This window comes from Bombina bombina, chromosome 4 (assembly GCF_027579735.1).
Source record: "Bombina bombina isolate aBomBom1 chromosome 4, aBomBom1.pri, whole genome shotgun sequence".
In the NCBI taxonomy this organism is placed as follows: domain Eukaryota; kingdom Metazoa; phylum Chordata; class Amphibia; order Anura; family Bombinatoridae; genus Bombina; species Bombina bombina.
In genome coordinates, this window is record NC_069502.1 from 591,791,259 (window position 1) to 591,808,157 (window position 16,899).

Sequence of the window (16,899 nt, forward strand, 5' to 3'; positions counted from 1 at the left end):
TCAATCCACCCATGGATTCTGAGCAATACTTATAATTATTGTATGCTAAATATTCTAAAATCAATTATAAATATGCAATAAGCATAAATTCCACAAACAATAGAAATTCAGATCAATATTACATTAATACCATGTTTTGGCTGTTTTATTATTTTATGCACACACAAACAGCATCAAAAAAAGCCTCACGCTCCATATCACTGCCCTTACTGCTTGGTTTTTCAGCAACTAATCCTAGAAATGCACTACTTCATGAGATCTGTATTTATGTAAAAAAAAACATAAAAATGAGTTGACCCTTTTTGTTTTAGCTTTATCTGCAAATTCTTCATGACTCAAAAGGTACTTAGCCAACCTTCCAGGTTTGTAACAACCAAACTGAAGTGGCAATGATTTGTGTAGCCTATCAAAAGTTCTAAACATTTGAAAACCACTGTTCAATACATAACATCAATTTGAACTTTAAAAATACAGCTTCAAAGTTATGCTACCATAGTTTTTGTGTCTATTGTTGTTGCTACTGCTAAAAAATATCGTAATTTTAAATTTAAATTTTTAAATTTAACATTTAAATGTATTGTCATTTATATATATATATATATATATATATATATATATATTAGCAATTCACTGTTTAACACGAAATAATAATTTGAATAAAAAATATAGTTTTACAGTTGTGCAACCATAGTTGTCTTATTATTATTATTATTATTATTACTTGAAGATTTGTGTTGGATTATTTATATTTATAAACATCTATAATCAATATTAATATTTAATAATGTGTTTTAATATATATGTACTGTAAATATTTTACATTCCAATGTTATTCACATAGGAGAAAATGTTCTATGTATTTATAAATAGATATTCCTATATATATATATATATATATATATATATATATATATATATATATATATATATATATATATATATATATATATATATATATATATATATATACCTCTATATATATTTTTATTATTATTATTTTTTACAAAAAATATATCAGATTAATATAAAAATATCTATTTTAAAAAAATAGAACATTTTCTTCTATGTGAAGAACAATGGAATGTAAAATATTCATTAGTGCTGTTGGTCTAACGAGTGTCGGGTTAGTGCACAAGTGATAAGTGTTGAGTATTTTTCCAGTTTGCATGTTCCATTAGTTCCATTAAAGTCTATGGGGTGAAGAAGTTAATGCAGTCACAATATCCAAAATCTTGAAGTTAGCACATGTCAACTTTCACTCGCACGTGCCTGTTAAAAGTTTTCTTCTGCCAGTGTTTTAATTTTACGATGTGTATCAATTATATTCTAATGCATTTTACTCCATTTATGTCTATGTTTATTTGTATGTTTGTTTGGTTTTAAATACATCAAGACTACAAGCCTAAACCAAAATAAATTAGATTAAAATTAAAATGAACTTTGAGTTAAAGCTTCTAGACAAGCACTAGATAATCATTAAGACATGCATGCATAAGATGATCTGTTTATATATAGAAAACATTAAGCATAGAAGGAAACTTATGTGTTTATATCTGGGTATCAGCACTGCTCACAGCAACAGAAAACAAGAAATGTACCTAAAATTAATTCATTTAATATCTCTGCATCTATCTATTTATAAATGGTTTCTAAGGATTTGTTTCCAATTTAGGTGTGAACTGAATCCTGTAATGAAACATATACACTATCTATTCTATTTATATCACTTAGAATTTGCCAGCATAGAGAGAAAATGTGTCATGAATACGTATTCTTTTTCCCTCCAGAATAATTTATGATGTTTATAAGTTTTAAAGGGACAAAACACAAAATATGCCATTATAGAAGTAAAGCAAAATTATAATTTTCTGGCAGATCATTCAAATAGAATTACCAGTACATAGTGTAATATCCAAAAAATATTCCTATGTCAATGGTAGTAAACAACCCATGGTAATTGATTTTTTCTTCTAAACAGAAACTGAATTAATACTATTGACTCTGTATTTACAAGTTTATTTTTCTGAATATTTTAAGGACTGTAAGTACATATAATTGAAGAAGAGAACTGAATGTCTTAACTGACAAGTGTTTAGAGGAAATGAAATACCACATTGCAAGTTAATTTCTTGGCAATCTCTTTACTCCACTGTTTAGCAATAAATGTAGTAGCCACTAGCTATCTCATTGATTTAAAATAGAGTTTAAAAATAACTACAATTTCTATGTCACAGTAGTATAACGAGAGTTATTTTAAGCATAGGTACATAGTTAGTTAATCCCTGAGAAATTAATTATTTGTCCTATTGTGTCTTTAATGCAAATAAATTGTTTTATAATCTGTGGAAGTTATTTTTGTTTCTGTTAGATGAACAGTGACACTTGAAAGTGAGTTTATTAGGAAATCAAGAGGTTGCAGTATGCAATTCTTCACCATTAGAGGTGTTTTGTGTATAATTCAGATACTGGGAAATTTGCAGTTGGTCTTTTGTCATGCTTTAAGGCTCGTTCCCCTTTAGTGACATTTGTATGGGGTTTTTTTTTTTTTTTAGATTTTCTTATTTGTAATTATTGGCACTGTCCACCCCCACCCTTTATTTGTCACTCAAAATATGGTATTTTAGATGCCAGTAGAATGAAGTGTTTTTAGAACAGTGTAAGTCTACTTCTTACTTGGTCATGAAGGGATAAGAAGGTATGAGTAAATTAGTCAAATATCTAGCACCTCACATGAGTCGTAGTGCTGGAGCTGAACTTCCTGTTTGTCTGAACTCTTTATGTCCATCACTAGGGAAGGGCAAATGTGCTGTAAGTGTCATTTGCTTGGTAGAATGAATAGTCCTGTGGACAATCGTTTTAGACAATCAAATGTTGATAAGAATGAAAATCCATTAAAATTTGGTAATCGAATAATACTTTCGTTTTCAAATTTTCAAAATGAAATCGAATATCCACATTTAAAATTTTGAATGTAACATTTGATTTAACAAATACTATCAGAAGTTCAATCATTCATCTAGTAGAGAATTTAGTAAATTGATACATAATAAATACAAATATATCAATTTGAATGTTTCTATTTCGAATATTGCATAATTCAAAATTTACATTTAAAGAGAACATTAGAAATACTATTACAAATATATAGATTAAAAATTTTAGAATTTGAATATTACATTTAAAGAGAGCTTTAGAAATACTATTACAAATATATAGATTAAAAATTTTAGAATTTGAATATTACATTTAAAGAGAGCTTTAGAAATACTATTACAAATATATAGATTAAAAATTTTAGAATTCGAATATTACATTTAAAGAGAGCTTTAGAAATACTATTACAAATATATAGATTTGAATTTTTCAAACATAGAGATTAGAATTTTCAAATTTGAATATTGCATAATTCAAATTAAATTATTAGAAAAATTTGAATTGAATATTACACTTAAAGAAAGAATTAGATATACTGTTACATAAAACGAATGTTAGAATGTTGTGCAAACATTTGAAATTCGAAAATGAACGACTGAGTGTGTTAAATATTTTCAATGTTGCAAAACATTCGCCCAGCCCTTCCCATCACCAGTACAAGATAGGGTGATCAATAGCTACACTGGAACTATATATTGATACCTGATCCCCCAGAGCATCTAGGAGTCAGTCTATAAATATCATCCTTTTAATTAGTGCCAATATAACCAGAGCTATTCCAGTACTGCAAATTTTAGAAGTCGATTTTCAACATTTATATTGCAAAAGAAAAGTATAAAATATTTACCAAATGTTAGTTTGAACTAATATAAGACAGATCTGAGACACTTACCTTTGGGTATGGCGACGTTCTGGCTTTAGATTTAGTGCTGGAGAGACGAGATTTACTACCCTTCCTTGCCTCACTAATGGTTGAATTAGAGTTTGCATAAGAGAATGAAGGCTTTGTTGTTACTTGATCCAGAGAAAGTTGTAATCCTTTATATTCTGTGTCCCTGTTGAAGATAGTTTAAAAATTCTAGTAAGTTTACATAAATATTTTAAAGCACATATTTTATTATAAATGATTTTAATGTAATTGTGTTTGTCATTTAAGATATTTAATACTTTTGTTTCGGCTCCCTTTTTCTAGTATGACAAGATGTTGACCGTGAGCTTATTACAGAAAAGCAAGTGTATCTGTTTTTTGTGACACTTAGCACAACATGTTTAGCAAAACATAAGCCGCCCTAGGGATAGCACTGTGAAAGCTCAAAGAAGAAGTGCGTACATATTCATATACAATTATATAAATTCACAATTAAATATATAGTTATATTGAAAACTACAGACAATTACATGACATTTGATTTAAAATACAGAGTGAGACGGATAAATTGAGAAAGAAAAAGGGAGAAAGGGAGAAAAGAAAGAGAGAAATAAATAGAGAAAAGAAAGAGAAAACAAGAGAGGAAAGAGAAGGTGAGAGAGGAAAGAGAAAAAACAAGAGAAGAAAGTGAGAAAACGAGAGAGGAAAGAGAAAAAGAGAGAAATGAGAAAGGAAATAGAAAAAGAGAGAAAGTAAGAGAGGAAAGAGAAACAGAGAGAAAGCAAGAGAGGAAAGAGAAAAAGAGAGAAAGCAAGAGAGGAAAGAGAAAAAGAGAGAAAGCAAGAGAGGAAAGAGAAAAAGAGAGAAATGAGAAAGGAAATAGAAAAAGAGAGAAAGTAAGAGAGGAAAGAGAAAAAGAGAGAAAGCAAGAGAGGAAAGAGAAAAATAGAGAAAGCAAGAGAGGAAAGAGAAAAAGAGAGAAAGCAAGAGAGGAAAAAGAAAAAGAGAGAAATGAGAAAGGAAAGAGCAAAAGAGAGAAAGCAAGAGAGGAAAGAGAAAAAGAGAGAAAGCAAGAGAGGAAAGAGAAAAAGAGAGAAAGCAAGAGAGGAAAGAGAAAAAGAGAGAAAGCAAGAGAGGAAAGAGAAAAAGAGAGAAATGAGAAAGGAAAGAGCAAAAGAGAGAAAGCAAGAGAGGAAAGAGAAAAAGAGAGAAAGCAAGAGATGAAAGAGAAAAAGAGAGAAAGCAAAAGAGGAAAGAGAAAAAGAGAGAAAGCAAGAGAGGAAAGAGAAAAAGAGAGAAAGCAAAAGAGGAAAGAGAAAAAGAGAGAAAGCAAAAGAGGAAAGAGAAAAAGAGAGAAATGAGAAAGGAAAGAGCAAAAGAGAGAAAGCAAGAGAGGAAAGAGAAAAAGAGAGAAAGCAAGAGATGAAAGAGAAAAAGAGAGAAAGCAAAAGAGGAAAGAGAAAAAGAGAGAAAGCAAGAGAGGAAAGAGCAAAAGAGAGAAAGCAAGAGAGGAAAGAGAAAAAGAGAGAAAGCAAAAGAGGAAAGAGAAAAAGAGAGAAAGCAAGAGATGAAAGAGAAAAAGAGAGAAAGCAAGAGAGGAAAGAGAAAAAGAGAGAAAGCAAGAGAGGAAAGAGAAAAAGAGAGAAAAAAACAAAAGAGAAAACAAGAGAAAGAAAAGAATGAATGAAAGAAAGAATTTGAAACAATGTAATTTCCATTACACCATGACAAACAGTAGACAGAGATACAGAGTTTGGTGTTTAGGATTCTAATGCTTAAAAAAACCAAGTGAAAACACACTTACTTGGATATTTAGCTAGTAATTATGTCAAACAATGTTCAATTCACAGCAATATCTCATTTACTTTTATAGCTCTAATTAGTGTTCCAAAGAGCTATTTTATTTTAAAAGTCTTGCTTTAGGTTAAGGATTCTAAATGTTAAGACTTTTTAGCTTATGATAATTTTATATTATGAAAAAAACAATTAGCAGATGTTCTCTTTCCACAGAAGCTAATCATCATTAAGGGCTCCCTGGGATCTCTGTATCTATGTAGAAGATGCATCCAGGAATAAGCAAGTATAAGTGTTACCACCCCTTCCTCATTCCAGATTCCATATGCCTCTTTTGCCTCCTGTCTTTTTTTTTTTTTCAATAGTCATTCATAAATAAGAATGGACTAGGTAAAAACATTGCTTTGATATTTTCCATCTGGGAACTCAAGATATGGCTTACTTTGATCATACTTCTCTGAAAGGAATTGAACTTACCATTAGGCTTAAGTCATATATATCTTGAATGTACAGCTGAACTTGCATTGTATCCCTATATGGATGGAAACATTTTTACTTATAATGTAATAATTTAGTGCTAGGCTCTTATCAGAGAGTCATAGCATCTTCTTGTGTTTTGGAAAATTTGGGGGGGGGGGTTGGAGTGTTGTTTTTTTGTTTGTTTTTTAAAGATTTTACATCTAAAATATGTTTTACATTTTCCAGACTGAGCTTATTTAATGTTGTGTAGCACATAAAGTTTCTCTGTAAGTTTACAATAATATGAAACAAGTTTTATTTTTGATGCAGCCTTCATGGGCAGTTAATATAAGTCCTCTAAAAGGAAAAAGGGCCATTAATTCTTCATAATCTCTCATTACTTATCAGCTTGGAGAGTTGTTTGGGTTAGGGAACACCTCCTTCAGCATCAATATCTATGGTTAATTAAAAGTTCTTTAGACCAGGGCCCACCTCCTTTATTTTAGGTACCCCTACTTATGTACCCAACACTGCAGAATTTGGAAGTGAATGGTAAATATATGATGATAATAATAATAATAATAATAATAATAATAATAGTAATTTTTTTTTTATTCTGGGTCTATTTTAAGGAAAAATGCTCACTACTCTGTAAAGCTAGGAGATTTTTTTTGGGGGGGAGGGGGAATTGTGACTTTTTGTATATTTTAAAATCTATGTTGTAAGTTGAAACTGCTTTGGAAATATATTTTTTGAAGATAGTTCAGGAATTCAATAAACAGAAGGTAAATTCTAACCAATGCTTAATATATTATTGTGAACCCTCTTTCATGTATTATTTTATCACCAAATTTGATTTGTTTTTTTGGTGTTCTTAGTTGAAACTAAACCTAGGTAGGTTTATATGCTAAGTTCTAAGCCCTTAAGGGCTGCCAGTTATCACATGCTTTTTAAATTGCTTTTCACAACAAAAGACTTGATAGTTCACGTGGGCCATATAGATAACACTGTGTTCAGGGACAAGGAGTTATTTAAGAGTTAGCACAAAACAATACTAAATGCAAGTCAATAGATAATAAATAGCCACCGTCATGTGATCAGGGGGCTGTCAGAAGATGCTTAGATACAAGGTAATCACAGAGGTAAAAAGTATATTAATATAACTGTGTTGGTTATGCAAAACTGGGGAATGGGTAATAAAGGGATTATGCATCTTTAAAAAAAATAAAAATTCTATTGTAGACTGTCCCTTTAAAGTTAAAGTTTCCAATTTACTTCTATTATCAAATTTGCTTCGTTCTCACTGAACTTTATTTTCATGCTTTTCAACAAAGGATAACAAGAAAAATGAAACAAAATGATAATTTAAATAAATTAGAAAGCTGTTTAAAATGGTATGTTCTGTCTGAATCATGGAATTAAAAAAAAATGTATCTCCCTTTAATGGAACACTAGGGAATTTTACTTTTGATTGAAAGCATTTTTTGTAAAACACATGAATTAGCAAACATGCTTCTAGTAAAAGCTTTGAGAGTGAAAAACACAGCAGTGAGATAGACAGGGGAATAATGACGGCCGGAAGGGGCGGAGCTGCACGGACGCTGCGTGCGGTAGCGCTTTGGTTGGGAGAGAGCGCGCAACAAGCCCCAAGTGCTCCAAGGATTTGGCTCGACAAGCCTGACCTTTAGGCGATCTGCCTGGTGCCCGCAGCAGTAGCGGGAAGCTTGGAACCCGACGGAGGGTGAGCAAAACGGCCGCCACGAAATAGGCGTAACAGCAGACCCATTGCCTGGGTCACCTCTTGGAGGAGCAGAGCTCCGGAGTGGAGAGACATCTACAAACGGCAAGAGATAAGTCCGCTTGCAAGCCCGGAGAGTCAGTAAACAACCTCAATGTAAGGTACTTTTTCTTTTTACTGTTTGGAAGAACCGGTGTGGGGGGAACGAAGATTAAGGGAGACAGGACAAGGCCAGGTATGCACTTTTGATGATGCCTATTGGGGAGTATGTAAAGAATTGGTGGAATAGGGGCTAAGGAAGGAGGTCCCCAAGTAGACAAGGCCTGTTCGTGGAAGGACGATCAGCGTAATAACCCCCCCTAATATGAAACAGCATACTGATGCAAACAGGGTCCCCCCCACGAAGAATAACATATAATAAGGCGTCCAGGAGAGATTCAACAGAGGATGCTTGTTGTATATTGTATTAATGGTTGAGATGCCTAAAGTAAAAGAAAGTGCTGTAGCAGTATCTCATGGAGTAAGGAAACCTCTATACTACAGCTGTTGTTAGCCAGGTACCGCAAGGTGGGTGAAGTCCTGGCGGAACAGGAAGGAGAAGAATATACTCCCCCTTTTTTTTTCTCTCCCGTTTCTCTCTGGGCTAATTGGTATGGTTTACATTGGTTGCGGCTTATACTCAAGATCACTATAAATTTTGCTGAAAGAAAAATAACTGGCCCGCGGACGAGTTTGCTATATAAGCTTATAAAGGCTATTGAATGCTGCCAGTCTAAGACTTTGTTATCTGTCTATACAGGAGCCTATAGCAAGAAGGCAATTATAACTGACAAGTAGAAACAGGGCGAAGCATCGGCTAGATTTGGTGCAAATAGTCAGCGACAGTCTGCCCCTAGCACCAATAGAAGGATATATCTATAGAGACACTTGGAAAATTAATTATAAGAACGTTTAATAGGAACTGGACTGCTCAGAGAATCTTAAGAGCTATATATTAAGCTATATTTAATTTTTCTGTGGCAAGATACGAAGCACTAGGTTCCCAAAGTATTGTAATAGGCTAATATTTAACATTGTATAACTATGGTAATTTAAGAAAATCCTAGAAAAGTTAAATGTTTAACTGTGGTTAGCTAAAGCTCTGAAAGCATATACATAATAACAGATTATAAAGGCTTGCTTGGAAACCTACTGAGACATTGGGTATCTAAGGAATATGAGCTATATTGACATCTATATATAATTGAGTGTTTCTAAAAAATACAGATAACTGTTTCTCGACTTATAATCAGGCATTACCGTAGTTAGTCACACCCTACACGAATATAAGTGTTAACACACCACTTAGAATTTACCCCTCACACGTCAATCACTTCCCCTTTTTATCCCCTTTTTTTCCTTTTTTTTTTTCTCCCCTTCTCCAGTCCCCTCACCTGGATCTGTTTAGGCCACCACTAGGCCCTTATTAGTCTATACCACTTATACACATACATATGGAAAGGTTTGTCACTATTAAAAATAAATCACCGGCAATGCCACCAAAAGGGAAAGAAAAGAAAAGTCTAAAAAGAAACAGTTTAGACATAGAGAATAGAAGCGTGCTTGAAACATCAAATATATATACAATGGAGTCTCAGGACCTAGTAAAACAATTATCAGACATTATGTTGCCCCAATTTGACCAGGTAAAGAGGGACATTTCAGAATTAAGGGCAGAAGTTAAACAGTTTTCAGAGAGGTTACAAGAAGCAGAAATCAGAATATCTGATATAGAAGATATGAATGTCAGACATGAGACTAAATTAAAGGAACAATCTAGCCAAATACATGTACTGCAAAATAAGGTTGAAGAATTAGAGGACCGAGCTAGACGAAGCAATGTCAGAATTATAGGACTCCCAGAGATAGAGGAATTTCAGGATTTAATACACTTTACGGCAATACAGCTACCTCTAGGATTGGGTATGCAAATCCCCCCACAAGGGATACAGGTTGAAAGAGCGCACAGAGTAGGTAGCGCTAGAACCTATGCGGATGGTAAGACTAAGATTAGACCAGTTATTGTTAAGTATTTGAACTTTCAAGATAAAGCCATGATTATGAGTCAATATAGGAAAAAATTCCCAGTAAAGATAGGAGAGTATAACATCTTGCTTTTCCAAGATTTTTCAGTAGAAACGTCAAAAAACGAAAAGAAATGGTACCTATTTGTACAAGCTTAATCAAATCAGGCTTGAAAGCTTCAATTATATATCCAGCTAAAATCAAAATTTTTAATGAACAGGGAAACGTTCTACTGAATAATTACGAAGAAGCGAAAGATTTCCTATACTCTAGACAGAATTCTTAGTAACAAGAACATAGATATAGGAAGTACTTCAAAAAAGATATTAACCAGGTTCTAAGAAAGAATAAAGTTTGAGATGATTAATAGTTTTAATATTATGGTTAATAGGCTAGAGCTTCCAAGAGCAGTTAGGGTTATAGTTCTAGCTGAGCATGATGTTCTCAGTATTTGTGGGCGATACGGAGGAGGGTTCCTCTGTATCTGGTTTTTATATTATGTTTTGATTTATTGTTTATTATGTTTTATGTTGTGTTCTATTTTCCCATCCTTGTCTTTCCTTACCCAAGGCCCCCCCCCCCCTGGTTTTTTTTTTTTTTTTTTTTTCTCCCGCTGTTTTTTCTCGCAATGCACTATAGGGTTTATTATAATATTTGATGGCTGAACAACTAAAAGTAATATCATGGAATGTGGGAGGGATTTCCTCATTATGGAAACGGAAGAATATTTTGAAACAATGTAAAAAAAATAATGCAGATATAATTATGTTACAAGAGACACATCTAAAAAAACAGGAATTAGACAAACTTAAAGTAGGATGGGTAGAGGAGGTGATTGCAACACCCTGCACGACAAGAAAAAGAGGCGTAGCAATCTTATTAAATAAAAAATTAGATTATAAAATTGTGGGGAAAGAATTAGATATAGAAGGAAGGTTTGCAATTCTACATATTATAGTATACGAAAGATCTCTGATTTTATGCAATATTTATGGTCCAAATAGCCTAGATAAAGCTTTCTGGAACAAGATTCAAGTCATTCTAATGAAATATGGTACGGAGAACATAATATTGGGAGGCGATCTAAATATGGTGATGTATCCAACATTAGACAGGCTAAAACCCTCTAGGAATAGCAATAGCCGAGCAGAAACTAAATTACTTAAGAATTTGTGTAAAAATTTAAGACTTAAGGACATCTGGAGAATTCAGAACCCAGATGTAAAATGTTTTTCTTGTATATCCCATAGTCATAAAACTATGTCTAGGATAGATGCTTTCTTGATTTCGGAAAACTTATTAGGTACAGAAATATCAGCAGATATCAAATAGGTGGTAATATCGGACCATGCTATTATCGTACTAAATTTTAAGTTTAAAGGGGTCAAAAGAGACCCAGCAAAGTTTTTTTTCCCGACATACCTAAGTACAAATGTACAATTCAAGGACTGGTTAAAGAGAAAATGGCAGGAATATATGTATTACAATAAGGAATATGAAAATAGCTATGAAATTCTCTGGGAGGCTTTTAAAGCGTTCATTAGAGGGGAAATCAAGGCGTATTTAGTGAAAAATAAGCGGATAGCACAACAGAAAGAGTTACAGCTAGCAGGACAAGTACGTAATTGTTATAATGCGTTCTTAAGTTATAGATCAGGGACACTCTGGGACAAATATATAAGGGCCAAACTAGGAAGAGACACTTTTCTCATGCAAAAGGTAAGACAAGAAGATCTTAGAACAAGGGCGTTTTTCTACAGACATAGTGGCAGGGCTGGTAAATTTTTGGCAAATTTAGTAAGAGTCAGGAAGAAGAAACGGGCTATAGAGACGATTAGAAAGGGATCAGAGAGATTGACTAATATTAAAGAAATAAACGAGTATATATATAAATATTACCAAAACTTATATATAAAGGATAAGATTAATTTGGAAGCTAAAGCAGATTTTTGGGATAAAATTAGATTACCAAAGCTAGATAAAGAAGACTTAGACCTATATCACAGGAAGAAATAAAGAAAGTAATTAATAAAACGGCGATTAACAAGGCCCCTGGCCCAGATCAGATTTCGATAGAACTTTATAAAATTTTGCAGGAAGAAATAATCCCTACGTTAGAAGGCCTTTTTAATAAAATATATATCAATAATAAAATGCAGTCCAAATATTTTACAACTTCAACAATTTCATTAGTCTTGAAAAAAGGTAAGAACCCGGAAGAGATGGGTTCATACAGACCCATCTCATTGTTAAATAGCGACTTTAAACTACTTATGAGTGTAATTGCTCAAAGACTAAAGAAAATGATGGCCCCATTAATACATAAAGATCAAGTTGGCTTTATGCCTAATAGGACTTCTACAACCAATCTGAGGAAAGTACAGTTGATAATAGACTACTATTGGAACCAGATTAAAAAAAAGGGAAAGGGGATTCAAACAGATATGGCTATCACATCTATAGATGCTGAAAAAGCCTTTGATATGATTACATGGGATCATTTATTTACAACAATTAGAAACTTTGGAATCACAGGTTCTTTCCTCAGATTGGTACAACTGATATATAACGAGCCGCAGGCTAACATCTTGATAAATGGTAATATATCACAAAATTTCACTTTACAGAAAGGAACCAGACAAGGGTGCCCGTTATCCCCTTATTTGTTCAATTTAGCTATTGAACCTTTAGCGATATATTTGAGAAAGGAAATAGATGGGATATGGCTAGGGAATAGAAGAATTACGCTTTTACTATACGCTGATGACTTACTGGTCTTCCTAAGAGATACGCAAAAAAATATTCCTCTACTAATTCAAATTCTATGTGAATTCGGTAAGTTTGCTGGCTATAAAGTAAACCTTGATAAATCAGAGATTTTTTGGTTAAAAGAAAAAAGAGATAGTTATAAGAATGCTCCATTTAAGAATGCAAATGGAAAGTTAAAATATTTAGGTATCATACTGTCTAGAGACCCTGAAAATTGGTATACACTAAATTACCCGCAAATTTGGGCAAAATTGTCTAAGGATATGGCCAGCTGGGCTAATTTTCCACTGACCTTGTCAGGTAAAATAAACCTAATTAAAATGGTCCTATTCCCTAAAATCCTGTACTTGCTACAAAATTTACCTAGATTTATCAATCGTAAGGATTTAGAATCATTTAAAAGGGACTGTCTAAAATTTTTATGGGGCAACAAACGTAAAGCGATTGCATTACATAATCTGTCACTATTTAAATCAGGGGGTGGCTTAGCTTTCCCAGATATAGAGCTATATAATTTAATATGTATGGGTAAATTTGCATTAGAATGGTTAACAGAGGCAAACTATTTCGCCACAAATGATATAGAAGAATTTCTAGTGGCCCCATATGGCTTAAAAGCTTTATTACATTACAATGGGAAATTACCAGATAAAGTTAAAAAGCTATCCACCGTTAAGAATATAATTATTGCATGGCATAAACTTCTGAAATTACTACGAGTTAGCCCGGAATACTCAAAATACTTGACTATAGTGGGGAACCCCAATTTTATACCAGCAATAGAGTCGAAAGTCTTTCATAGATGGAAGAGGAAGGGCCTAACTTTCATACAACAACTGCAAGCTAGGGACACTAAAGCTTGTAGAACGTTCCAGGATTTAAGAAGTGAGTTTGGAATCCCAAACAATGAATTTTACGCGTACTTGCAAATACGGCATTTTCTAGAAACTTTTAACAAAGAATCTATACAAGATAGCTTAGGCGAAAAGATGAATATGGTACTGAATATGTATAGTCAAGGAAACTATTCTATCTCCTTTTGGTACAAGATAATAAAAAAGTTCCAAGAAACAACAAGAATAGGGGCTTTAGCAGCAAGCTGGCGACAGCCAATTGAGAGGCTACAAAAAAGTTTCAATTTAGTAGACAAAGCAACACTATCTATAGGTTGGAGAGAGTCCCAAATGAAAGTGATAAATAAGGTATATATTACACCTGCCGTAAAAGCTAAATGGGATAAAAATGCCGAAAATAAATGTGCTAGATGCAGCTTCCCTTTAGCGGATCTGACCCATTGTCTATGGTCCTGCCCAAAGATTCAAAAATTCTGGAGTAAGTTGAATTTCTGGATGAACAGAATTAGCGGGAAAAAGATTAAGTTAGAAAAAGAGGATATTATCTTTATGTATCAAACTCCCAGACAACAGATTAATTTTAAATTTGTAAATACAGCAATATTAATAGGGAGGTCTTTAATCCTGAAATATTGGAAGTCCACGAAAGCCCCCAGTTTAATAGAATGTATTAATAAAATTAAGGGACAATTAATTGTGGAGCAATTTGATACGACAGTTAATTCTGAAACTCAGATCAAACGCTTCCTTGACAAGTGGAGGAGATTTATTCAGGCTTTTTCGGAAATAGAACAGAAACGGTTAATATACCCTTTTAGAGAGTCAGAAACATTGAATAATGCGATTGCTAGAAATGAGTTTCCAAATTGGAATTAAGTAATGGGGGGCCCCCCCTTCCCTTGTTGTGGGTTTGTTTTTCCTTTTTTTTTTTTTTTTTTTGTGTTTGTATAAAACTGAAGTACGAAAATTATAGTTGTAATAAGGATGAGATGATTGCCTTGTATGGCGAATTCTTTGGTTTTTTTTTGTGTTTGTATAAAACTGAAGTACGAAAATTATAGTTGTAATAAGGATGAGATGATTGCCTTGTATGGCGAATTCTTTGTTTTTTTTTTTTTGTGTTTGTATAAAACTGAAGTACGAAAATTATAGTTGTAATAAGGATGAGATGATTGCCTTGTATGGCGAATTTTTTGTTTTGTTTTCATGATGTCAGGAATGCCCTGTCATATATATTTGTTTTATTTTATGTACAATAAAAATTTAAAAAAAAAAAAAAAAAAAAAAAGATTTGAGAGTTTAAAGTGAAATCTTTAATGTGCTATCTAAATATGCTTCACGCACCAGCATTTTGGACAGTGTATCTGCTCAGAATGCTGGTGGTGCCTTGTATGATGTGGGTGATGACTAAATCTATGTGATAAAAGTTAATTTCAGCTCAATGAGCAGACATGCTGTTTAAAATGCCAGTGCATGGGGCATATTTTGATATGCTTCACACATACATGTAGAAGCTCAAACTGAAAACTGTGATAGATTTTAGTAGAAGGTTGCTTATAAATGTGTTTTGCAATACACTGATAAGCATTTTAATTTTGTCTGGAATGTCCCTTGAAGATGTATTTAACATATAGACAGGCCTTTTTTAGACTTTCCCATGCCCTCATACTTGTTTATATTTAAAGGGACATTCCGGTTAAAATTTAAATGCACATAGATGAATTACATCTTTGAATAGAAACATATTTGCAATATATATGCATTAACAAAAATGTTTCTAGTAAAATGTATCACTAGTTTAGTGTTAACATTTTCTCTGCATGTGCATGTGAAGCATAGCTAGATATTCTCAGTGCACCAGCATTTAAAATGATGTAGCTGTTCAGAGCGCCAGTGAGGCTTTCATCATCATGTCAGCAATTAACAAATTGAGTCATTATCAGATGGTACAAGCACCTTAGGCTCTGTGACCAAGTGCTGTGTTTAAAATGCTGGTGCACAGTGCATACTTAAATACACTTTTGAAACAGCTATATCTTTTATTAGAATCATTTTTGCTAGTACATGTACATGTACATTACAATAATGCTTTTTTTTCTCTTTTTTTAACATTTCTTTCTTTTTTAAGACACGATGAGTCCACGGATCATCTTAATTACTAATGGGATATTCACCTCCTGGTCAGCAGGAGGCGGCAAAGAGCACCACAGCAGAGCTGTTAAATAGCTCCTCCCTTCCCTCCCACTCCAGTCATTCTCTTTGCCTACGTTAGTGATAGGAAGAGGTAAAGTGAGGTGTTAGATTAGATTCTTCAATCAAGAGTTTATTATTTTTAAAGTAGTGCAAGATTGTGCTGCTTTGTCCTGGGGTGTAGCCGTAGTCCATATCAGTCTCTTTAGAGGGCATTGGTGGCTTTAGAGAAATGGGAACTTGTGGGACATAATTCTCACTGCGTCTCCCATATTATTGCTCCCCTAACTGAGGAATACATGTTCAGGAATTTCTTTTTTTTTCACAGGTCCATGTGGGGGATAGGACCCCTCAAACCTGGTGAACTGCCTTTGCTGTCAGGCAGCCATATGAGGTAAGTGCTTGATTTTTTCCTAGGTCTTAGGTGAAAAGGAGCACTTGTATTTGACTTCATTATATTAAACATAAAAGGCTTATGGTTTTACAACGTATTAGGCACTTTGGGACATAAGACTCTCAGAGTCTGAGAGAACAAGACAGCATGTACAGGCAGTGGGGCTGGGATTATTAGCTCTTACATGGTGGTTTTCAGAAGTATGGCGCTAGTTTTTTCACTGTTTAATGCCCAGGAGAGCGTTGTTGTGATTAGCCACGCCCACGATGGGCGGATCATCTGGATTGCGCGCTTTCTGTTCTGAGCCTCTATCTGGATTAAGTCGGATTAAGACCGGGTACACAACGGATGAACTCCTCTGCCTAGAGACACATGGTTTCTGTCTAAAGCAGGCATTTCTAGGTCAGGAGGATTGCTAATTTGCTTCCCTATCAAGTCCGGATTGCTGGCCAGAAGGGGAAATGAGGCTCCGGTCTTGCAGTAAGGTAGGCACCTCAGCAGAGCTGCTGAGGTGTAAAGGTGTCTTTTTTATTTGTGTATGCTGCTTTGAAACGGTTTTTTCCTCACACAGTAAAAAAGTTTCACTTTTAAATTTAAAGAGGCAGTAAAGTTTTTATTGCATATTTATATCTTTGTGATTCAGTATGGAGATAGAAGCCATGCAAAATGTTACTTGCTCCATGTGTTTGGACCCAAATGTGGAACCACCAATCCCTTTCTGTCCCTCATGTATTGAGAGGGCTTTAAATTATAGGGAAAAGATTTTTACTGAGCAAGACTTTTCAAAAGCGGATGCTTCACAAGAGTCTAATGAAGAGATTCAATGTATGCCGCA

The 16,899-nt window shown here is 33.6% G+C and overlaps 1 protein-coding gene across 1 annotated transcript in view; it reads right to left on the reverse strand.

Moving 5' to 3' along the window:
- The window catches only part of SIM1 (SIM bHLH transcription factor 1), a 108,301-nt gene that overhangs the window by 19,760 nt on the left and 71,642 nt on the right, over positions 1 to 16,899 (reverse strand). The window contains exon 9 of the mRNA XM_053709106.1: positions 3,827 to 3,989. Within this exon, the coding sequence (XP_053565081.1) occupies positions 3,827 to 3,989 (163 nt within the window). The remainder of the gene's footprint in view (positions 1 to 3,826; positions 3,990 to 16,899) is intronic.